At 41.4% G+C, this 24144-nt stretch overlaps 2 protein-coding genes across 2 annotated transcripts in view; one reads left to right on the plus strand and one right to left on the minus strand.

Annotated features, from left to right (window-relative positions):
- The window catches only part of wdfy4 (WDFY family member 4), a 40685-nt gene that overhangs the window by 8847 nt on the left and 7694 nt on the right, over window positions 1-24144 (minus strand). The window contains exons 12-54 of the mRNA XM_025060512.1: window positions 23869-23999; window positions 23668-23769; window positions 23361-23551; window positions 21802-22475; window positions 21598-21691; window positions 21310-21524; window positions 20670-20743; window positions 20363-20573; window positions 19788-19864; window positions 19489-19707; window positions 19227-19405; window positions 18918-19149; window positions 18632-18771; window positions 18075-18186; window positions 17803-17993; window positions 17563-17715; window positions 17379-17452; window positions 16874-17035; window positions 16664-16758; window positions 16397-16490; window positions 16104-16297; window positions 15660-15826; window positions 15463-15582; window positions 15210-15377; window positions 14997-15131; window positions 14271-14397; window positions 14016-14164; window positions 12935-13173; window positions 12702-12826; window positions 11936-12127; window positions 11742-11851; window positions 9458-9535; window positions 9173-9364; window positions 8579-8651; window positions 8284-8492; window positions 6586-6734; window positions 6386-6500; window positions 5943-6028; window positions 5793-5855; window positions 1275-1317; window positions 1069-1188; window positions 374-497; window positions 72-181 (exon numbers count right to left, since the gene is read on the minus strand). Of these exons, the coding sequence (XP_024916280.1) occupies window positions 72-181; window positions 374-497; window positions 1069-1188; window positions 1275-1317; window positions 5793-5855; window positions 5943-6028; window positions 6386-6500; window positions 6586-6734; window positions 8284-8492; window positions 8579-8651; window positions 9173-9364; window positions 9458-9535; window positions 11742-11851; window positions 11936-12127; window positions 12702-12826; window positions 12935-13173; window positions 14016-14164; window positions 14271-14397; window positions 14997-15131; window positions 15210-15377; window positions 15463-15582; window positions 15660-15826; window positions 16104-16297; window positions 16397-16490; window positions 16664-16758; window positions 16874-17035; window positions 17379-17452; window positions 17563-17715; window positions 17803-17993; window positions 18075-18186; window positions 18632-18771; window positions 18918-19149; window positions 19227-19405; window positions 19489-19707; window positions 19788-19864; window positions 20363-20573; window positions 20670-20743; window positions 21310-21524; window positions 21598-21691; window positions 21802-22475; window positions 23361-23551; window positions 23668-23769; window positions 23869-23999 (6508 nt within the window). The remainder of the gene's footprint in view (window positions 1-71; window positions 182-373; window positions 498-1068; window positions 1189-1274; window positions 1318-5792; window positions 5856-5942; window positions 6029-6385; window positions 6501-6585; window positions 6735-8283; window positions 8493-8578; window positions 8652-9172; window positions 9365-9457; window positions 9536-11741; window positions 11852-11935; window positions 12128-12701; window positions 12827-12934; window positions 13174-14015; window positions 14165-14270; window positions 14398-14996; window positions 15132-15209; window positions 15378-15462; window positions 15583-15659; window positions 15827-16103; window positions 16298-16396; window positions 16491-16663; window positions 16759-16873; window positions 17036-17378; window positions 17453-17562; window positions 17716-17802; window positions 17994-18074; window positions 18187-18631; window positions 18772-18917; window positions 19150-19226; window positions 19406-19488; window positions 19708-19787; window positions 19865-20362; window positions 20574-20669; window positions 20744-21309; window positions 21525-21597; window positions 21692-21801; window positions 22476-23360; window positions 23552-23667; window positions 23770-23868; window positions 24000-24144) is intronic.
- lrrc18a (leucine rich repeat containing 18a) lies at window positions 1334-5590 on the plus strand. Its single transcript, XM_025060520.1, has one exon. It carries the CDS (start codon window positions 4334-4336, stop codon window positions 5090-5092), a length of 759 nt encoding a protein of 252 aa, XP_024916288.1. The 5' UTR covers window positions 1334-4333; the 3' UTR covers window positions 5093-5590.

Below are 24144 nucleotides of genomic sequence, written 5' to 3' on the forward strand. Positions count from 1 at the left end.
TATTTATATATATATATATATATATATATATATATATATATATATATCTTTGGAGATTCCGTTGGACTAACCTGCAGAGCCTGGAAAGTCTGTGAAAACGGTTCCATTCTGACAAGGTAGGACGCCACGATGATGGCTGAGGAGTAGTGGGTACAGTAGTGACACTGAGCTGACAATTCTCCTGCAGAGAGAGGCATTTATACATCATTATTATTATAAGAAGAAGAAGAAGAAGAAGAAGAAGAAGAAGAAGAGGAAGAGTTTTATTCATCGGGATAACTGACATATTGGACAAACTGAATAAGAAGAAAATGCTGCAAAGAGAAAAGATGAATAAAAACATTAGTTCCAGGACAAACACACACACACACACCTTCACCCTCGCTGTTCTCCACCTCCTCATATCTCTGGATAAACATCTGTTTCCTTTTCTCCGTCTGAGCTCCCATTGGTTTGGACAAATCACGGAAAGTTGCAGGATTTGACAGATCAAGTGTCTGCAGAGGGAGAAAAAGAGGTTGGATGAGGATAAAACATGAGCACGGTTCATAATGATGACTGGAACCACACTCCTGACCTGGGCTGCTAAAACCTCAACCTCAAGTTTTAAGGTTTTTGAACATGAATGAGAAGAAACATTCTGCAATAAAAGATTGAAAAACAACTTTTTGAAAAATAAGTTGAAAGTCTCTTTTAATACAAATAATTTAAAAAAATCATTATAACATTTATGTTTTGCTTTTGATGGGCTTTTAATACATTTTGTATTGTATTAGAATTATATGCATGTACATCAGCTTATTAAAACACACAATACTTTATTTAAGGCTTGTGTATAATACTGTACAATAACAAAAAAAAATTCTATTAATTTCAGTTCATTTAGTGCAATCTGAATAATTACTGGGAATTAGGTTTCCATAAAATCTCTCCTAGAAAGTTTCTAGGTTTCTGGGATTTATCAGATTTTCCACATCTCCACATTCCTGGACCTAACTTTAACTTAATAGGTTGTTTGCTTTTTAAAAACATGCGGTCAGACATTTTAATGTGCACTATAAACGTTACCTCTGAGTGGTAGTCTGCTAAGACCCAGGGAAATACTGGGTACTGCATCAGGTCGTTGTACGTCCGTCCAGCGATGGTGTTCAGATGCATCAAGTACTCAAAGTTACTGATCTCCCCTTTCTGGAACACAGGCAAACACTTTATACCCAGTATACACAAATAAACACATAAAAATCCCAAGCACTAAACCGTGTTCATTGAATTACCTGCCATTTAACCAGAGCTGCCTTTTCAACCACAGGAGTCTTTCTGAAACACAATAAAAACAAACGTTGAATCAGCGTCGGTGAGCAGCTACCTGCCAGCACAAAGTTTTTATTTCCTACTCTGTTACCTAGCAACCGCTGATGGAAACGCAACAGTGGCGGCGGAGTGGAGATGAGTGAGTGATTCCAGAAAGTAAATGTGTATACACAGCTGTATTAGCCGTTAGGAGACTGAGGGGAGCTGCAGTATGGAGTGTACATGAAGTACTTGGTGCCATCTGTAGGCCACCAGGAAATCTTCTCTTCATATAAAACATAGAAAAATCATCCAGACATTGTACATTTATAATGGCTCTAACATACATAAAAGAGAAAAGAGTTTCTCCAAAGCAACTTCAGCTCAGTGTATCTCAACACCAGACATTGTTTTCCAGACATTTTTCCCATTAATAATTCCATAATTTCAATCAAGTAAAAAATAAAAATATTTTCCTGCTGTTTGTTTGTTTTTATCCAAAACAGAAGATGTTTTGTCATATTTAGGAATGTGGATTAATCCTGGTGTAATTTGCTAATTGCCAATCAACTGCAGTGATTATGTATTGATAGATGGCAGATGTTCAGAGCCGTGTCCCTGTGAGGTCAAAGGGGAAATGATGATGCAGAAGAAAATTCTTAAAAGGAGTAAATCAAATCTTTTTGGCTGTAACAGTCAGACCATCATCACGGTTTGCTGCTGTACAGGGAACAGCTGAGGAAGAAGTGTTCACTTTGTTAAGGACCGTGTTCCTGAACATTTTATTTTGTATTTTACTCACAGGACAGCCGTCTGAACTTGTTCAATCTAAATTGGGAAAGGGTTCAAACTGCTCCTGAAATCTCTTCTCCCTCTGTGGGCCAGTAACACAGTAATAAAGTCCTGGCGCCAAGCACCACAGTTGCTAAGTAACGTTATTAAACAAGAGGAACCTGGACTTTCTGTGTTTGGTGGAGGAGAGACTGGGGAAATGTTCATTCCTGACCTCTTCCTCAACTATCCTCTGGTACCAGGTAATTTTAGGGAATATTCTCTTATTCTTATTACATTTTATGAAGATTTTATTTTTTCCAGATTGAAAATGTCATTATTAGATTAATCACTAGGTGGTAACAGTGTAACTGTTGTTTCTGTCACAGACAGAAAGGCTCGAGGTAAACGGCTGTTTTGTGGACATGGATTTTAGTTTAAGCCAAATATTCTGATAAGATGTAATTTATTAAAATTTAAAATGTAGTCATTCCAAGCGCTAACATCTAAGTTAATTATTGGTAATTATGTCTATAACATTACTACAACATTAACTTCAGTGAATTTGGACTGTGGGTGAATTTAATATTCATTATAAATAAAGAACTGTGTTAGAAATTCACATAAGTGACTTAAGTGTAATTTAATTTTTCAAAAGAAACTCCTGATTATTTGAAGTTGATCTGTTTTCTGTTGTGGATTAAAAAAAAAACAATTTTTAACATTATTTACTGTAGGTCCCTGTGGACAAAGTCCAAAATGTTGCTGGGTATTTGTGAGACCAATAACTCCTCCCCTTGTCTAATAACTCCTGACCAGATTCTTTTAGTACAACTACACTAAATCAATCATTGCATTTGGCCCGGTATGTGTGTTATCTAATTGCAGGTAATAATTTCATGCAATAGCTTTCTATAGGAGGTTATAATGGGAACAAGCACCAGTGGATAACCTCTCTCATCCTGAGGATGATGAATGAGGCGAGAGAGGGCCTTGGGGTGTAACACAGACACAAACAGACACACACTCCTTTAGACAGGGAGGGGAGAAGAGAGCGCCGCCCTCATCACACTTCCAACACTGCTCAACTATCATTTATCAAAGTCCTGCTTTGACTCTTCACACACGGACACGTACACCAGTACAGTACAACCATGTCTGCCAACACACACGTGTGATGTTGGCTTCAACACACACGCACAGACACACACACACACACACACACGCCTGAAAGGAAGCAAACGGCTCAATCAGTAGCTGGGTGAGGGAGCATCAACACTCATTTGTTTCTGCTGTATTATCCAGCGTCGCCTCTCTCTCCTATTGTTCCCCTGCATTAGCCTTAATTAGAGAGTCATGCTCTTAAATACCCCCATGGGCAACACCGGGTGAGCACGCACTCCTACAGACACAACACAATGACACACACACACAGTGACACACACACAATGCTCAGGCTCTCATTCCTCAGAGAGCATGCTTTCCTCACTGCCCTGGGCCATACATAAGCCCTCGTATTTGAATAAATTACATCACGCCCTGAACACACATACTTAAACATAAGTATACACACATTGATTTAGAGAAGTACTTTGTTTTACTTTACAACAGTAATAGCAAACATTTAAAAGAAACAAAAGTGGTATTTTTAAATTGAACTTTTTATTTTATTTAATATTAAATATTAAGCTATTCAAATAATAAACATGTACTTTAATTTGTGTGAAAAATGTAAAAAAAAAAAGTATGAATAATTGTGTAACCAAACAAAAACTTGTGCAATGCAATACTGTTGGGGACCCCATGTGGGTCACTGACCCAATGTTGAAAACCCTGTAATCAAGTTTTTCTTGCCTTAAAAAATTAGACTGATTTGGCTAAAGCCCCTGTTGAGATGTTGGACCACTTCCAACTTTCTACATTTTCCAGTCACTTTTTGAGGTGTCCACATTTTTTCTGTCTAAATAAAGTTCTATAATATACTTTTTTGAATACAGAAAAAGCCTGTTAATCTATTTAGTATTTCAGAAGGACTGTTTGCTCCATGGATATACTCTGTTAAGGTGGACTGATACATTTGTATATGATTCATCTGTATGATGCAAGCTTCTCAGATCAAAGGTTCTTCAAAGCTGATTGTGTTCATGCAGTCTTATAACCCTGCCTTTGATGTCGTACGGACTCATCCACATCTGGGTTAGAGTGACATTTCATCCATTTTTATTTCATCTTGTTTTTTAAACTGTTCGTTAACTTCTGTGTTTTTAGTACCATGCCTAAAGGGAAAAAGAAGAAGGGTAACGAGCTGACCCTTCAGGCTGCCAAAAAGGCAGTGGAGGTCACAGCAGATGGAGTGCGCAGACTCACCCTCAGCAAAATGCGTCTGACCAAATTCCCTGACTGTCTCCTCAAACTGCCCAATGTTGACGAGCTGGACCTCAGCAGAAACCTGATCAAGGAACTTCCCAAAAACATTGGGGACTTAAAGTCCCTCAAACTGCTGGACCTCCACACCAACAAACTGGAGTCTGTGCCAGAATCTATTGGGAACATGGCAGCACTGACCCACCTCAACCTTTCTAACAACTACATCACCTCGGAGGGTTTGCCCTCCACACTGGGCTCCCTCGCCAACCTCAAGACTCTCAATCTGGGTTTAAACAAGCTGGACTCTCTGCCGTCCACCCTGGAGGCGTTGAATAACCTCGAAGACCTGGGCCTGTTTGATAACCAGTTCATCAATCTGCCGGATTATGTGACCACGTTACCGAACCTGATTAAGATAAACGTAAGACGCAATCCTCTGTCCGGCATCCAGGCGGAAGAACTGGAAAAAAAAGTTAGGAAAGACAGAAAGAAAAAAGGACGGAAAAAAGAAGACGGCAGCATGTGTGGGAGTGAAGACTCCGAAGGAGACAGCGAGGTTGAGATGGTGGAGGAGAAAAGGAGGTACGTCGGCCTGATTGTGCCGAACTCGGTGGCTAAAGTCAATCAGGACGAGTGGAGGATACGCAAGACGGACCAGACGTGAGCACGAGGCTGTAACGTCTCGTACATTTACAGGATACAAACGTGGGCCGGTTCTAAGCAGTTGAACACATTTTGATCACGTGTCACGACTGGCCTGAAAAGGTGGCGTTGGACCTTTGGAACTGTGGGAGATGGGACCATACCACAGGGAAAAAACTAATGGAAAACGAAGGGGAGACAGAGGGGGAGTACAAACGTTGTTTTCTTTTTTAAAGGTAACAGTTCCTTTGATTAGGAAAGCAATTGGCACACATCTGGAGCTGACTGCTGATTGGTCAGCATCTCCAGTAGCTTCAGTGCTGCTTGATTAGACTGGAATAATTGGTATGCACATGTGTTTATTTCTGTGTGTGTGTTATGTGTGTGTGTTATGGTAATGGATCAGAATTAGAGTTTTTTTTAATTTCTCTTTTTTTTTACAATGCATCTTGTGTGATTTTGGTTCGTTTGTGCTCTGCTAAAATAAATACAGTCAGTTCAACAGTTTACTTTTATTTAAGTTTTTCTCATCTATATATATATATATATAAATTTCGTGGAACCCACTGAAGACTGGTCTGTTAAATCCCTTAATTCAATTATATAAAATTAAATTAGATTTTTTTTTTAAATCACATTAATTTGATCCACTTTACACGTTAGAAAAGCAGCTGGCTGCTTGGTGACTAATTGTGTTGTTAGACTGTGATGACGGTTCCTACCTGGCGTTAGCGATGATCTCAGCAGACCCTCTGCCTTTTAATGCTGGCACCAATGAGCAAAGTCTGCAGGAAGACAGTATGAGTATGAGAGTATGTAAAGGTATGATGGTAAGAAATGAAGAAAACAAAAAGACTCTGTATAAGTGTTACCTTTTATAGGCATTGACATGGTCTTTGTTTAGAAAAACCAGGAATACTGAGTGTCCGTTATTCATGAAAACCTCTATGGCATTGTCCTGAAAGACAGGGGAAAATGGATAAATTCAACATAATACTTTTGTGATTTACAAATACTTTTTGTGCCATAGTCTGTCCTTATGACTCTTTTTTGTTTCTTTTTTGTTTTTGTCCTTTTCCTGAAGTGACATGTTTTATGAAATCAGGCAGCGATTTAACAGGCAACCATTGATTTACTGTGTGGCCCTGCAGTACAGTTACAATATTATTTTTGCACTTTTAATTTAAATTGTTAACGTCACAAGCGGGAAAATAAACAGAATAATTCATAGACGCCTCTATAAAGTCTAATATGGTGAAATCCAAAATGTCTCTGCATATTTTAATTTAAAAATAAAAAATAAAAAATGTCTGACCTCCAAGAGGAAACTCATGAAGTGAGCCTCCTTGATGTCCTCATAGAGCCAGCTTCTGCAGCGGGCTGGAGACAGCTCTTTACTCAGCATGGTGGACATGAAGGAGTCCTTGACACTGACCAAGACAGCAGGAAAAAAAAATCAGTGGATAATAAGAATTATAATAAGTAAACTGCTCCAACTGTTCCGTGCAGACCCACCTGCTGGGGTGGTGTTTCCTGCAACACACATCTCCAGATGGATTGAGCGTGAAGCCCTCACACAGAAGTAACGCGTCTTTGCTGAACAGCAGCACTCCTTCTGCCACTCTGAGGCCGCTCACCATCACCACAGACATCTTGGCTTTAACCTTACAGATGCATAGAAGGAGATAGAGATACATTAGGTCCCCTGTGAGACGTCTGTCTCCCGGGAGGTGACACAGGACCCAGGCAAGCGCTTCAGTCAGCGTGTGATTGATCATTTTAATCACATATTTTAATCTTTATTAAAAAGACACAGTTGAACACTTCATTATCAGAGCTGATTGATGAGGAGCAGAAGGCTTCTTTTTCAGCGCCGTGACCATGTGTTTCACTCTGCACCCGCGTGGACCCACGTGGCCGCTTTCAGCGCTAGTCGCGGCTAACGCTAAGTGCGGTGTGATAATGTGTGGCTAATTCTATTGTCTCCCCTCATTTCACAGTGAGTGTGTGCACCTGGCCGTCTCCCTGACTCGGCCCCTCCGCGGGCCCTCTGGGACACGGTGCCCAAAAACCATATGGGGCCCCACCACGGCCCCGGGGCCTTTACAATTTATACTAATCAAATCAGACTCTTTACCTGCACACATCTAGTCACACAGTTGGTGGTAGAGGAGGAGGAGAAGGACGAGGAGGAGGAGGAGGAGGAGGAGGAGGAGGCCCAGCCTGGCCATTATTAGAAGAATTAATCACTGCCACACACAATAGGAAACCTGCTAAGTGATCAGAACCTCTGGTCTGACTGCACACACTTCAACAGACAATATCTCTTATCAAGGTGAGTGAGTCTCAAGTACATGACACACACACACACACACACACACACACACTCTTCACACGGAGGTCGAGTGCAGCGACACCAACATCAGGCCTGTTGTTTTAAACAGTGCCTCCATTTCAGACCCATGCTGCTAATTTATTGCAATTAAAATAAATAAATAGTTTAAAAAAATAAACGTGTTTCCGTATCTCCACGCTGTGCCGGACAGAAACGCTTCATCAGTCTGATGGTGGTTCAGCCGCTGACGGTGAGAAGGAGAGAAAAGGAGCACTTTTATTGACTGAGAGCCTAATGTCAGGCCATTGATTTCTCCCCATACACATTACTGTCATAATCACACTATCGGCGCTGGCAAGCTAATTATGAGCGGCTCTCCCTTTGTGTGTAACTTTTATATATGCGTGTGTATGTGTGCGTGCATTTTTCAGGGCTAATGACTGTGTTCATTTGACAGGAAGCTCAGCAGGATTCGCACAATGAGCCGCGGCTAGACAACAGGACACACGAGCACACATCACACACACTTACTAAGCAGATGCAAGACAGCTTGCATCACCTCCTACTGTTTTTATTAATACTTCTGTCAGAAACATTAAAAGCCGCTGCATGTTGCCGGAGCGATGAGAGTCCCCGTCAACATGTTCTTTGGTTTTTCTAACTCACAGGAAGAATGAGAAGCGCTGAGCTGGGCCTCAACATTAAAACATTACACTAATGAGGAAAGATGAAATTCTGATAGCAGCGCTGGGCTACTGGAATCCCTCTCTCTGCACCACATAATTAGAACTGTGGATATTAGTTGGGTGGAGGGGAGTTGTGTTTGTGTTTATGCAGTGTGTTTTTTTAGGCCATCCAACACTTTTATGCTGCAGTACCTTTTCTTCTGGGTGCAACTCCTGCATGATTACGCGCAGGTCAGAGCAGTCTTGTCTTTGGGAGCAGGGTCTGGGGGGCGTGGAGTCGTGGAGACTGTCAGTAAGCGCAGGTGTTTCATTTAAAACTGGGAAAAAGGTCAGGCGATCCTTTTCACCCTCCTCGAAATCCTCCTTTGCTTCGGCGCCAACTTCAAACACGGTCTCAGCCTCTGTTTAATGGAAATGATTAAATAAAGCGTTGAACTCAATGTTCATTCAACACTCTTTACAGAATAAAAAGTGAAAAAAAATGAACCTGTGTCATCTGTTTTACTGGTAGTTTCCTCAGATGCACCAGTCCTTAAACCCAGACTCATTCTTCCCAGGATCTGTAGGAACAACATTTACATGTATTAAATATGGACAGTCATCAGGTGAAATATGTGAATAAAATAAAATAAAAACACCTATATGCTTTACCGTTAAAAAATGCATACAAAATGCAATATTTCTAATTAAATCATGTGTGTTTTAATATTTTTCCAGCATGAGTTCATAGCATTATATTGTCTTCTATTTTTTTTAGATCAGCTCAACAGTACAACTAAATCTACTGATCGTCTCTGTTCTAGGACAGTGAAGGCATCACTACCCATACTCTTCTGTTACTAGCTAATCCATTTCAATATTTTTATTTTATATTTTCAATTTTTTTTTGGTTCACCAGTCCATACAGAAAGACTGGGGATTAAACCAGTGAACCTGCAATCATCCAACTGTAAGGCAAGAGCAATAACCACTCTTCCACTGTGTCCTTAGTCTTGAAGTAAATGTGTGTTGTTGATAGGTTGACATCACAGTACTGAAACAGTCACTTGTTTGTAGTCTGTGTTAGACTGAAAGGTTACACCTGTCTGGATCGTCGTAGTGCCTTTCTGCGTAGCCGTAATCTGGTCCTGTTGGGTCCCTCGGCCGCATCTTGGACCCAGTCTTGTTTGAGCAGAACTCCTGGTCCGGGTCCAAAAAAAGCTCTCTCCCTCAGCAGCTCTGCTTCAAGACTCAGCCACTTTGAGCTCACTCGCTCCCAGTCACTGGCCTGTAGCTGTGATACAGATGAAGATTATTACCAATCTAATTCTGGCTTTTTTAACACCAGGTATTTCAGGTGAGTTTTTCGGCAACAATTCTACCAAACCTGTAAGTGATTTGTTTTCATTTTCTCAAAAATGACGTGGCCTCTCTGTCGATGTGACTCCACACAGGTCAGGAACTCCTGCAAAGACGGCAGAATAGGTGGGAAATGAAAAGAGCGGGTCGCACAATCACTCTTCCAGCTCATATTGTGAACACACAACACATTATGTTCACAAAGATTGTATATTCATAATGGTATTGTTGTTTCCTCATGTAATTACAATGCATTCATAAAATCACATCTGCTCCAAATTACATTCACTGGGCAAAATAAGCTAGTGGCTACGGCGTTACAATAACCCTGTCTGCAAATGTAATCATTTGTTGGTGTGATCCGATTAAAATAAACATTAATATCACTGAGCCAAGCCACAGTCAAGGGCAAGGTAAGTGTGCACGGGCCTTGTGTGTGAGCGAGTGTGTGGGTGTGTGTGTGCGACAATTAAAAGAGGTAAGAAAGGGGGAAACGGGAGAACCAGCCCAAACACAGCCGTGTTGACACTGCAGGATGCTCATGTTCAACAGACACACTGGGATCATATTCTGACTGTTAACTGCTTCATTAAGCCCATCATCACAGCAGTGCTCGCTGAGAGAGTAGTGAAACAACATGTGTCCATTCTTACAGCTGACCCAGGAAAAGCATTTAATTGACTGAATGAACACGCAGTAACTCTCCATACCCAGTCTTATTTACACATCTTCACACTGCGTTTTGCAGCAAACCGTTTTGGACAGGATTTAAAATTCTTGCGCATTTCAGGAAGGGGGAATAAAAGTTTTGGAACAAATTCCGACAAACGACAGCGACGGTAATGACTGGCTGCTTAGTCAATGAGAATTTGTGCAGAAAGAGAAATAAAGGAGTAATTTGAGGGCAGATTATAGAAGGGGGGGACTATAGAAAGAGAAATAAAGAGGGCAGATTATAGAAGGGGGGGACTAATAATGAAGTTTGTGAGCTGGAGCCGCACTGCCACAGATAAACGGCGACTCGGTCGTCGTCCTCATCATCCTCCTAATTTCATTCCTTCATTTGGACAAACATAAGTAATATATAGCATTAATTACCCTATTTAGCAGATAGCAACCTCATTGGCTTTTTAAATGTTGCATTAAATACATAACTCATCTCTTCCCCTTCTGCAATTAACATCAGAACATCACACTCATTTCCATTTTAATGACTTCCCAACAATGCGCCACCTTTGATGATAAGGCAACATAATGTCAACTTCATTCTGGGGCTGGCAGTGAATGTGTAATGAACTTAACGTGATCATTAGTGCTGTTAATTATCTTTCTAATATGAGGACACAGATATGATTATGGGAACTGCATTGGTTGATGAAATAAATCTCCTCGCACTGAAGCCTGACTGAGTTTTTCCACCCACCGTGTGCATCACCGACGTTAAAAGTCTGTTGTTTTGTCGGCTAAAAAGTTGGTGTGTGTGAAACTCGCAGACGACGCTGCGTTACTTAAAGACTTCCCACAGAACAGGAGACGTCAGGTTGTGGGGTAATGACCCGGAAATTAATTACCATCCGACTTGTTTGTTTAAGGGACAGAATGACTCAGTCCGACTGAAAAACTTGACTTTCATTATTTGAAAATATTCACTTTGTTCCACCAGCGCCAGAGAAGGAGAAGGGAAATCATCCCTCCCTCTTTTCCTCCACCTCACAGACGGAAAAACAATTCATCACCCGCGCTGATAGCCTGTCACGGCCTGATATGATAAAGAATAACATCAAATGAATAATGTTTTCATCAGATTGCTACCAATATAATTGCCAACCTGATTTCTGTGGGCAAGAGTTGTGCGCACGAACGGGAGCGCACACACGCAGGCACTTTGTGGAAGGTTAGACAGACACACAGACGCGCTAATTTCATGCCTGTGTGCCTGAGTAATATGTCCCCGCTCCCTGCTCCAGATGGCTCGACGTCTTAAGCGTTGTGGGGGAACTAATGATGTGGGCCACGTGTTTCGAGGGGGAAAAACAACAATAAGCACGTCTTTAACCTTCAGCAGCAAACACTGCTGTGTTGTAGTGAGTGTTCCCGTGGATGGGCCTAACAGATATCAATTACTATGCCCACTCAGGGGCAATCAGCTGTGATAATCCAAATCTATTTAAAGAAATAATCAAACAACCCCACAGGGCTGGACGGCCCACGGCACAAACACAACACCGACTTTGGGACAAGAGCTCAGGTTTTTGGATGCAGAGGACTCCTGGGGGGAAAGGTGACCTCATGGTACGGATGAATGTGTTTACCTCAACCGTCAGCGACTCTCTGCCCGGCCTGGTCAGAACCGAGCGAACGGCACTGCTGATCACATCCAGCTTCTTCTGGGAGCTGACGCCCACCTTCTTCCTCTGACTCTCTGAGGGACGTGTTAAATAGTACCAACAGTTTAAATGTGAAGGACAGCGAGACACAGACAGAGGTAATCACGGTGAGGGCTGACCTGTGTGCAGCTGCCAGGCTTTATGTGCAGTTTCCTCCCACAGAGGGCTGATATCTGCCATGCTGACCGAGCCCGTCTCTGAGCCGTTGGCGGCCGAGAGCTCTAACTTGTAGGTCTCCTCCAGAGTGTGTTGTCTCTCTGCCATGACTTTGGACCAGCAGGACTCCACCAAACACACCAGTTCTCCCTCACCTGTCCAGGCACAGACAGTCGAGAAAAACATGATTAAAAGGTGTGTTTGTTTCTAAAAGTGATTTCCGAGTGATTTAAATACAGGTACAAATATTTCTACCACATTTCTAAAAAATTATTATGTAAAGAAATTATATCATAAAATTCAAATATTCCAACATCAGATATGTGTCCACAGTATATTTTTATTTATGTGCACTTCATCCACCCAAGATTATTTCAATGCAGAGTTTTTATTTTTGACTTTATTTAATCACTCACTAGCATCATAATATTTTCTTTTGAGTTTTGAAACCTGTTGCTTTAATTCTAGAAAAATCTCATCTTAAAAATATTTCTTTCTCTCGATTTGGCAAAACTTTAAACAGTTTGTTTTGCTTGTGATAATGTTTTTTTATATCCTATCATACATTTAAAAATGACAGATTATACCTACCATAGAACCAAACGTGAAACTTAGTATCTAATTATTAATTAGAATTTTTTTATTACTTTGAAGTCAATATAACTTTCAAATATAACTCTACAGACTTAGAGAATCTAAAGAAAACTCATGATGAAATGTGAAATAAACCTGTGTTCTTCACTGCTCTGTTGATGTTGAATACTTCAGACCGTCGGATTCTAGGAGAAAACAGGTGAAATGAAGACTTTCTCCTGTGCACTTTTTGCACCAGGCATCCAAAACCATCCAGGTAGCTAAAAAAGACAGATGTGATTGATATATATTACAATTTTTTTTTAATTTAAAGAGCAAAGGCACCACATAAAACGGTTTGTTCGAAGTGGACATTATTCCTACATTACCTGCCAGATCGTATGAGTAACAGACAATGGAGGAGACACGAGATGAAGCTGACGTTTGCGTTGTACGTGGCCATAATAACGTCCCAGCGAGCCATGACGGTGTGTAACGTCAGGACGATCCTTTGCTGTTCTTCAGGTGACTGACGAGGTTGAGATAAGAAATAGAGCAGGACTTCGTTGGTGCAGGAGTACAGTGATGACAGCGTCTTCTCTTTCTGGGTTTGGCCTTTCTCCAGAGCCTGGAATTTCACATAAAAATGTATTTAAATAAATGTTTTTAATTAGTAGTTAATGAGCAGCGCGATTTGTAACATTTAATACATGCATGTATTAATAATACTATTATATTTATTATTATTATTATTAAACATTATTATTGACATTCTAGAAATTAACTAAAAATGTATTTAAAAATACACATTTAATATATAGATGACCAAATGTTTGTCAACTAATACATTTGCAAAAAAGAAAACGCTGTAAATTAGGAAAGAAACAATACAATAAAACCAAATAACAGGTAAAAACCATTGCATTGAATGGCTAAACATTGGCCTAAAATGTGTGTTTTTTTTAGATTTGTTAGTAATTAAAACTACTGTAAATGTAAAAGCAAATCATACATGAGGTAATTCATAAAGAGAATAATGTTACCAAAATGATTAATAACAAAAGAACATACAAAAATGTACAGAGAAAATCAGATTAATTAATAAAGAGTTCTGAAAGCGACTCTAACACATATTATATATTTACAAGAAATTAAAAAAAATTAAAACAGCTGTACCCAGCTTCATTTAAATGCTAAATTAAACTTGTGGCAGATTTGGCCTCAGGACCGAACTGTGAACAAGTCTGATACAAGTTTATGATATGATAATTAAAATAGGTTTAATTATTTATGGCTGTAAAAGTGAGCAGGAATTTTTCAGATTGCATCATTTAAAAACATGCTCCAGTTTTAATTAGAAAAAAAACACTTACCGTATAACTGCAAATATAAATCTCAGTTTAGATCATTAGTGACTATTGATTAAATATTGATACGGTAGGTGTTTCTGTTTCTGTGTTGCTGTCTCACCACCACAATCTGATCAGCGAGGAAGTTGAGCAGAACCTCGGGGTCTGCTAAGAACGTTCCACCGTAGAGCTTCTGCAGCATGGTCTTACCAAAGACCACCACATTGTCCATCAGCATGCTCAAAGCTCCGTCACCCGACTGCCTGGAGTCTGAAAGATACGGAGCAAAACGTCACACACGGATGGAGAGGTGGTTTATGGTGGGAGCAAGTTAGAAGAAATAAGAAGGTAGAAGAGTGTGTGGAGAAGTGAATACCCTGTGAACTCAGATGAGTGTTTTGCTCCTGGTCCTGGCTGAGCATCTGGACGATGTCCATTACCAGCTCCAGCAGCTCGGTCTGGAAACTCTGAATCTGCTCCAGCAGTGCATCGTGAGGGGCAAACTGCAGGGGGTGAAACGATTAGGAGACATTAGTACGTAAATAAATAAATAAATAAAAACACACAATTCAATTACATTCAAAATGACTAAATATAACGATTAAAGTTTAAAGTAATATTTTTGTGGTATTATTACTTTTATTATTCAAGGAGCAGTTGTTCTTATCAGAATTATAACCAGGCCTAATGAGGCATTAACTATTTGTTTCAGGCTCTGGCTACAAATAGGAGAAATATATGGTCTTGAGTTAATGTAAGGAAACCTGAACGTGGTGAAACAATAGGACTCGACTCTACAAAGGTTGTAGAAATGAATACAAAACCCTCACACGAACAGCCGAGGCTACCTTTGTGTGTGTGTGTGTGTGTGTGTGTGTGTGCAATAAAATGGCAAATGAACTAATCAACACAGCGTAGACGTAGTGTCGTCCTTTGTAACTGAGGAAAGAGCGGCACCCTGTGGTAAATAGACAGTCTTGCAGTATAACAAAACCAATAACTATAGCAGAATAATGAAATTTGTGAATATAAATAATTATTTGTATTATTAGTAATGTAACATCATGTAAGTTTTTTTGTCTTGTTTTGGGGTTTTTTTTACCTCCAGCAGCTGAACTAGAGGACAGGAGCTGCTGTTGGAGGGCAGGTTGAGAAGACTGTCCATGAGCAGTATTCTGATGAAGTCACACACTGGTTTCCTGGTTTGAAAACTCTTCACTGTATCCTCACCATTACTCTAAAAAAATAAGAACACCAATGAACACACATACATTTGAATGCTAGCACACTAACACACACACACACACACACAAACCTCAGAGATGTCCAGAGGAAACACAACTCCTGCAAGTGTGTGCAGGAACTCCTGGGATGCCCACAGTGGATCTCGGGGTCGGAGACTGTGGAGGAGACACAGGAACTGCATGACACTGGCCGGGAGCTGCAGTAACCATGATGCATCGGTGCCTGACGTGGACTGTGGCTGCAACATAGACAACATTTAAAGTATTAAAGGTCACAAATATGCTGCAGATATTATGACATTAAGGCATCACTAAAATCCTGACCTTTGTTATGGTGTTTTTGACCAACTCCAGCAGAATCGTCGCAGCTTCAGGACAGAGCTGCTGAGCAGGACAGTCGGCCTGAGATTCAATCAGCGACTGCAGGGTTTCATCTAATTTCACCTTTAAATGTCAAAAAAAAAATCATTAGAAAATGTAATCTTAGATTATTTTATAAGATAATGTTTTTAAATTTTTACCTTTGCGTCCGACGTCTGACTCAATTTTCTCCGTAGCAACAAAGCGGCCAGAGCTTCATACACCTGAGGCAGCTGCGAGTGAGTGATCAGCAGCTGCCGCAGAACATCGAAGCCTCCACACGTGGTGCTTGGACACTCATAAGACCAAGAATGAGCCTGAAGGTTGTCTAAAGGGACAAGTGGAGAATTTTTTCAATACGATGGTGTTAATCCCTTCATATTGCACTAAATTGTAAAGCATCATCTCTGTTCTGAAACCTGCTGTTCAGTTTTACTATGAAACCATTTATTTAACTTTATCTGTAACATTTTTGTAACATAATTTTTAATTTTGCTAAATTATTTTTTTTCCCCAAAAAATAAGTGGGTAAAATACTGTTACTATATTATTGAGTTCTTATATATCATTTTATATCTTTTTTTTTTAGACTTTACCCATCATACCTATAGGTTCCTCCATGCTGTCGATGAGTGTTGCTGGAATCACTGCTTCTCTGAAGCTGCTCTGCTGCTCCTGATTGGACAGACAGGATGTGAGCAGGACGAGACTCAGTTTCACCGTCGATGGGTGAAGGTGGGGCAGAAGGAAGAGCAGGAGCCAATCACTGCCCAGGGAATCGAACGCCTGCTTCTGCTGACTAGTGGGGAATAATAACACAACAAAAGAATTCAGTTGTGGTTTGATGGGTTTGAGTTAATGTGATTCCAGTTGTAAAACTGTGGCCGACGCTGCTCACTCTTCAGGGAGGCCGTCTGAGACGAGGAGTTCACAGAGAGACAGTAACAGCTGGTTGCGGATCCAGATGAAGCCGACCGGACCAGAACTCTGAGCTGCACCACAGACACGGGAAGACAGGGTCCAACAGTGTTGAGGCAAAATTATTTAACCACATTTTACAAGTCTAAAAAGATGTGTATTCACTGTTTTCTCATTTATGTCCTGCTGACAACATTCAAACAAATCTCTTCTATTAAAAAAAGTCAAGAAAAGAAGTGTAGTTCACCTAAAACCTCCTCTGAGAGATCATCGTCAGATACTTCCATGGCTTCACTCCTGTTGCTGGGAGGAGGGAGTGTGTAGACCATGAAGAGACCAAGCCTGATGATACAAAAAAATGTTGCATTAAAAAATAATCAAAGGTTAAAGTTTACCTAAATATTTCTCATCATATTTTAAAAGTCAGTGATTATTGCACAGAATCCACAAAAAGTACCTGCTCAAGTCCAGAGTGGTGAAGTGGATTTTGAGGAGTGATGTGATGACACAGGAAATAGTCTTAACTTTCCCATGAGCACTCATGCAGTCAGACAGTTTATAGAGCAGCTTTGGTATCAGACCAATGCTGTGCATGAGTGCTGCATTCATGCTGCCACTGCTGTGGATGCAGACACAGGGACAACAGAGAGAGCATTAATATCAACCACAACCACTTCCCACGGACATAATAGCCTAATTCTTGCACATGTTCAGTCATGCTTTCCCCTTCAGCTGAGGCAGATTCTGGTGAACATTCCTTCGACTAAACACTTCTGTGATAATAATGACACCTTGCATCAGAATTTAACAGTGAAGGCTGCACCCAGTCCTGACCAAAACTCTTTCATCATGCTGTGTAATCTTTCAGTCATTTATATCAATAACATTACACAACATTGTATTTAGGCAATACAAATGTTTCAAATGTGGTCTGGCGACACACTCAGAGTTGTGGTTTTTACCTTGATGTTTTGAGGATTTCCGTAAAATGGTTCAGAACTGAGAGATCCAGATTATCTGATGTGTCCTTCCAAACCTGCAAACACAAAGCAACAACACTGACACAACATTTCCTGAGCCGAAAGACAGACATAACAGAAATGTGCTGTAAGATTTCTCGTCCATTTATAAAATTCTGATGCTTACGTCCAGGTCGCACAGCAAAGCTTTGAAAGCAGGTATGTTTTGGACAAACCCAGAGCCAGAGTTCAGCTCCTGAGAACTTGTGAGACACAGAACCAGCTGTACAGTTCTGTTGCTGATCAGTTTTCTCTTCATCTTGAGCAGGAAAGCTAGCATCTGCAGCGAAATAGAAACAAGTTCCGGAAACACATTTGGGCGCAATTAAGCATGATGAGAGGCCCAAATGTTATCAAGCCAACAGACCTTGTATCCGTCGATGCGGTTCATTTCCTCTTGCATGACAGAGTTGGTCTCCAGCACAGAGAGGAGAACCTTCACAGCTGCATACAAAGAGCTGTCGTCTGGTGCCATCGCAACCAGACCCAGAACAAGAGCCGGTCCGCCAACATACAGGAAACCATTGGATGCACTGCTGGGAGTGAATGTACGCACGCCTACAAGAGAGCAGCAACAAGCTCAGAAACATACAGCTAAAAAAAGGAGTACAGAATTGCTTTGGTTTTTCATGAATTTACCAAAATGTCCAATCAGTGCTGCTCCAATTGTGCGAGCTGTGCCGCTCAGGTGCTGGCTGATATTACGAGCAAGAAATACAGGCGTGGAGTTATCACGAGACGTTATTTCCATCTGAAAGGCAACATTATTTTTAAGTATTAAACTTACTTACATACTTTAATCAATGGCTGTAAAGTATACAATTATTATTGAATAATACTTTAATCAATGGCTGTAAAGTATAGTCGCAGACACATCTTTAACAATATTACTGTTAGATTAGATTCAATATATCATGACAGTTAACATTTTAATAGATATATTTTTCAAGGTCCGATCCTATGTAGAGGAAAATATATAATAAAGGTAAAGGGTGCTTAAATGGAGCCTGGTCAAAATGTTGTTTAATAAAACATGACAACCAGCTCTTCCTCTGCTGTGTCACCTTATGTTCCATTTGTGTTGTCCTCAGTTTTTCTCTTTATGAGATTATTGATAACACAAGTGACATTCTGTCCTATTGACCTAGAATTAGTGATTAAGACTACTGTCAAAAACAATTGAAGTGTGGCTTCACCTCTTTAGCAATCAGCCTGCAGTCCACCTCGTTGTAGTCATCTCTGATCTGCACAACAGTAGTTAAGGTGGAAATAGACGGATTGATCCCAAATGAGATCCTTTCCTCAGGAACCAGACGCTGAGGGACAGACTCCCCTTCTGGTGCAGGACGCGGAAATTACACAGATAAAGAAAAAAGAAACACATAATATTACAAGAATGAAACAGCCACAATGATTGGTCTGACATTTTCAAGTAAAAGACATTTTGTTAAGATCTTGACAAATCCCTGTTTATAATCTCACCTGTGTTGCACAGATCCAGGAAGTTGCCCAGGTAAGTGGTGCCTTGTGAGTAAATGAGTCCCACAGCCTCAGGACTCAGAGCCTCTTCAAACAGGTAACATGGCCCCACTCGCCACACCAGAGCCGCACGCTCCTTCCAGAGAAATGGCGTTCCGATCAGACCAAAGACGTCAACCAAAGCTGTGGGTTCCATCGAGACGTACTGACCAGGGAATGGCTGGATGTATCTCATCTGACGGCGGAAACACAACGATTACTGTTTTGTCAAAACAAATTTGATGATTTTACCACCGGCGGTTTTAGCCGTACCTTCCCTGTGCCAAACAGCTTTCCATTGAAATAGGCTGAGGTCAGACAACTCTTCTTCACATCTTTGGCCATGACTACAGTCAGATGGTGCCACTGACCTGGGACCAGCATGCTGGAGCATCGCAACCTCAGTGATGCAGGCAACGAGGTAGGAGTGCAAATTTCTGGCTCCATCATGTCTGCAACAACACACAGAGAGAAATTTATCAGAAGCTGAAGAAGAAGAAAAAAAACTGCACCATTTTTTTTGTTTGTTTTTTACCCAGGTAAGTGAATGCCTCCTCCTCTGTGGAGATGACCAGACAGCCATCATAGGCTGAGAAGGAGATAGACAAGCAGATATACTGCTGTTCGGTGCGGGACATGTGGCGAACCACCGACAGCAGACGGATCGGGTGAGAATCACAGGCTGAGCTGAACCTGTTGATCTGGAACCAGCAGGAAAAAGAGAGACCAGCTGTGGGGGGGAATCCTCGGCAGTCTGTGGATGACAACCACATGATTGGACATGTACTTATCGGATTAATCAACAAATGTGTCAGTATCAGACTCAGCACTCACCTCCTCCAATTCCACCAGTTGAGATGGAGTCAGCAGTTACTCCTTTGACTGTGGCCAGCGTGGGCAGGAAGAGGCAGCTGCACAGCACAGTCAGAAACCAATAACTGGGGGTTTGTCTTTTTATCTTGTTTCTACAACAATACTATTCAGAGACTATTCGACACACTCCCTACAGCTGTGATTAACAACCATTGTACCAAGGCACGCTAGTGTGCCATGAGAGATCATCAGGTGTGTTGTAAAAAATTATACAATTTCACCAAATTAATCTGAAAACATTCATCTAGGTGACAATGACAATCTGAACAATGAAATAATCATCCAGTAGATCAGACAGCAAATGACTATAATAACACATAAAGAAAGCAGTTAAAGAAGATCTGTGAGACTGTGAGATTTTCTTCAATTCCTGGGAGTTTACCAACGTTAACGTTCAACTAAACAAGCCCAGATTTCACTCTGAATATGTAAATTACAATTATTGTTTTGCATTAAATACATATTTTTGGCACATTTTTGTTTAGTTATGTGCCGTAGATTTGTTTTTCCAGTACAAAATATGTGCAGTGACTCACCCGTATCCACTCTCACTCATGTCAAATTCAACAAATGCAGGTGATGTAGAGAGTCGGTGTGGCCTGAAGGTGCGTGGGGATGTCATGGACACCAGACTAATGATCTGATGGACAGGGATGGGTGATCCATCAGAGGATGGCAACAAGCTGTAGTTCCGCTTCGTTTTTTTCCCTGATGAACTGGATGAGGCATCTGTGTCTCTGCGACGGCCTGAGACAACCAACAATCACTTCAGTAAGGATTCAGTTTAAAACAGGAATCACATTGGTTTATGTTGACATGTGGTGGCACAGTGTAAATGTATACCATGTGATAGAGAAGCTGGCTGTGACTGCGCTGCTGTCAAGTGCTGTAGGGGGTTGGCTAAAGAGAGGAACTTTCTGAAAAAGACAAAACACATCAGGTAATGTTTTAGAAAACACTGCAAAACTACAGAGATACTTAAATTATTTTCTAGTGACCATACAGTAGAGATAGTTTTCTGTTTTCAGACCACAGTGAAATTAGATTTTTATTATAATCTTCAATACGACATATATATTTAGTTCAGTTTAAAAAAAAACAACAACAAATCACTCAGGAGCAAGAAAAACTAATGTTCTTGAGCAAGTACAAATCCCATTGTTTACCCAATTACAGATAAAACAATTTTCCTCGCCATCAAATCAAGTGACTGAGCACGTAAAAATCTCTGTAATAGAATGTTCCCAAAGGCTCATACAGCTTTAAAGATTTTTTTTTTTTAAATGTATCCTCACTCTAAGAAGCTGCTGGTAGAATCATGATTTGGGGCTGGTTTTATTCAGCTGGACTAAAGAGTTTTAATCAGGATAAAGGAAACAATGAAGACTTAAAAAAAGACTTTTAAAATTTGTTGTCTGCCAAGAAGCTTTTACATTTTCACATTCTACATTTGTCTGGACTATATGACAGAGTGAAGTCTGACCTGAAGTCTGAATGTGTGATGGCCTGGGAGGACAGTTTTTCCAGGATCCTTGTAACAGACAGATGTAATGGGTGGTTTGGATTCAGAAGCATGTGCTGACAGTGGCCCAGTAAAGTAGGCAGCAGCCCACCCTCGCACATGATCTGACGATTTCTCTCAGGTTTGACCAGAGCTTGGACATGGCTCCCAAGGGACAACTGGACCTCCATGGAGAGCTGGGTCAGAGGAGAAACACAGGTGACGAATTGTGTGACGAACTCTGGCTACTGACTGTGACCTGGACATTACCTGTGGGTCGTCAGGTGTAAACACTGCTGGTAGGAGAGTCATTATAACTCTGATAGCTCCTGGATGAAGAATAACGTGATCGCAAGTCAACCGACTGTGGGTCAGGTGACAGACAAAGCACAATGGGAGAAAGTTTGGGTGAAAAGTCCTTAAAAACATGAACGTATGATTTGTCAATCATTTACAAAGGCCTTGAACTTTTACCTGTAGGGAGAAACCGTACTTCTGGTTTGTGTGTCCACCGTTGACTGTGATCCTGATCTCGGGTGGATTGGTGGTGTCTCTGAATAAATGCCTTCAAGTCCAGACGTCTCATTATCTGTATCATGCACGTGCTCATGATCTGATCTTAAGTTTAGAAGAGGGAAGACTCCTGCTGCAAACCGATCAAGGAAGGAGAGCAGCTTTATACACGTGCGCAGAGAAACAGGAAGACTGGGCTCAGGTGTGGAGGAGGAAGGAGAGTCACTGGCTTCTGCCCACTCCCCAAACTGATGGAAACTCTTTTCATCTGAGCAGCTGTCCACAGGTGTCTTTGGGGAGAAGCTGTGCTCTCCATCCCACATTTCCTTCTCTGGGCTTTTGGCGTGGAAGCAGCCCAGCTGTAGCAGAGCGTCAGCCAGCCTTTCGTAAAAGCCACCAGTCTCAAAATGGTGTGCATTGACTGAGTGAAGATGTACAGCCAAGGTCATGACGTTAACATTGAGCAGGAGAAGGTCCAGCAGCTGTTGGTGTTCAAATGTCCTCCACACGTCCCCTGCTGGTGGGTCAGAAAGCGCTCCTTCCATGTCGATGACCACAGACAGGAGGCCGGTGAAGCCTCCCGCTCTCCTGAAAGCGTCCCAGCTGTTGGGGTTGTCCAGTACTTTCGACACAGACTGAAATACATGAAAGAGGAGTCAGACAAGGCAGAAACACTCACACCTTATTATGACAATTCACAGCGTGTCCACAAGAAACTTTCCTCAAAGTCTGAAAGCTCTTAAACGCACATCTCTAGTCAATTAAAGCAATGTCATGAAAAATAGATGAAACCTGCTGATATATCATAAATCATTTCTAGTAACTAGTTTTTGCAGGTGAAGAAAATAGCATTAGGTTTATTCAATTTTAAAAGCTAATCCATCAGGAAGCTAATGTGTGAGGCGGAACGCAGAGGGAAATGTGATTAACTCAAAGTGGAGTAATCACAATGGCTCCACTCAACACCCGCCAACCCAGGTCGCACCCAATCTGATTGCCACTTGCCTTAACCGTGTTAACACCAAGAATACACACAATCACAATCTGTCCCACACACACACGCTCCAACTCCTGCATAAATGAACAAACAATCCCTTAACAAACACTGGATACACGCAAGGTCTGCAAGGAAGTGCTCTTTCTGCTGCCATTTATAAAAACGGACACATACAGTAGGTGTGTAACTTGTTTAGGCCTAATCACATCTCTGTCCCGTTCACTGATCTGATAGAGGCCGTAATCTTCATCGTGCCGCGACACAGAGCTGCCGGCCTAATCAAATAGGTCCGGCGTTAACGGCTAACCCAGTTTTAGCAAATCAATCTGCATTTGTCTGTAACAAAATCATCAGCTCCCACAAGCTGGAGAAAAATACATTCACAAGCGAATTAGGTTTTAAGTGCATTACAATTTATTACAGTGTCGGGAGCACGCTCTCAGATCCTCTGTCCATCTGAGACGACTCGAATACCTAGATGTTCGGAGGCTGGTATTTATATTGACATTTAAAATAGAGGCACCTGCAAGAGGTCCCGCTTCAGCCCCAGCTCCTGCTGTGTTGAGGAGCAGATGGCTCCGATGGCTGTACTCATGAACTCCTCAGGGTTGACCTCAGCAAGTTGCTCCAAGATGCTGAGGGTGGGACCTCGGTACTGACCCTCGTCCAAGAAGATCTTAATGTAAGGAACCATTCCAAAGTCTCGCACTGAAACTACAATACACAACGTCAGCCTATATAAAACCTAGGTCTGTCAAAAGGATCGCGATTGATCAAGATGAACATCTTAATAAAATTGTAAAAAGTGCAATAGATTTTTTTAAACGTACCTGTGTTTTTAATGGAACGCAGTGTGAGAGTTGCCACAACTTCTAGCATACAGGTGGTGAGCAGTCGGTCGGTGTCTTCCACACATGGAAGTTGCTGCGGTTCTGTAGAAGAGCAAGAGTTTCCAGATTTAGTTTGATTGCATCCGTGATGGTACCTGCAGCGTTGCTTCTACAGATTCACAGAAACATGGTGAACTGTACTTGTCTGAGTGGAAGAGCCGCCTCCAGTCTTTCTGATGATCTTAGCTCTCCTACGAAGTTCAGTGAGCAGCATCTCCAAAAGACCAGAGTCACTGAAGACCTCAGCCAACATGGCACTGTGCATGGTCAACCTGCAGTGTCCAGGGGTGGAGTTTGGGCCACATGGAGCAAAACAAACAGGGCAGAGAACACTGGTGTTACTGGTTATTAACGGTACGGCGTGTGGGATTTAGCAGCATCTAGTGGTGGAGTTAGAATATGAGACTGTGAAGTGAC

This window comes from Cynoglossus semilaevis, chromosome 12 (assembly GCF_000523025.1).
Source record: "Cynoglossus semilaevis isolate Cse_v1.0 chromosome 12, Cse_v1.0, whole genome shotgun sequence".
NCBI lineage: Eukaryota > Metazoa > Chordata > Actinopteri > Pleuronectiformes > Cynoglossidae > Cynoglossus > Cynoglossus semilaevis.

Coding starts and splice junctions, on each gene's coding strand:
- lrrc18a (XM_025060520.1), top strand. CDS start 4,334: ATGCCTAAAGGGAAAAAGAAGAAGGGTAACGAGCTGACCCTTCAGGCT.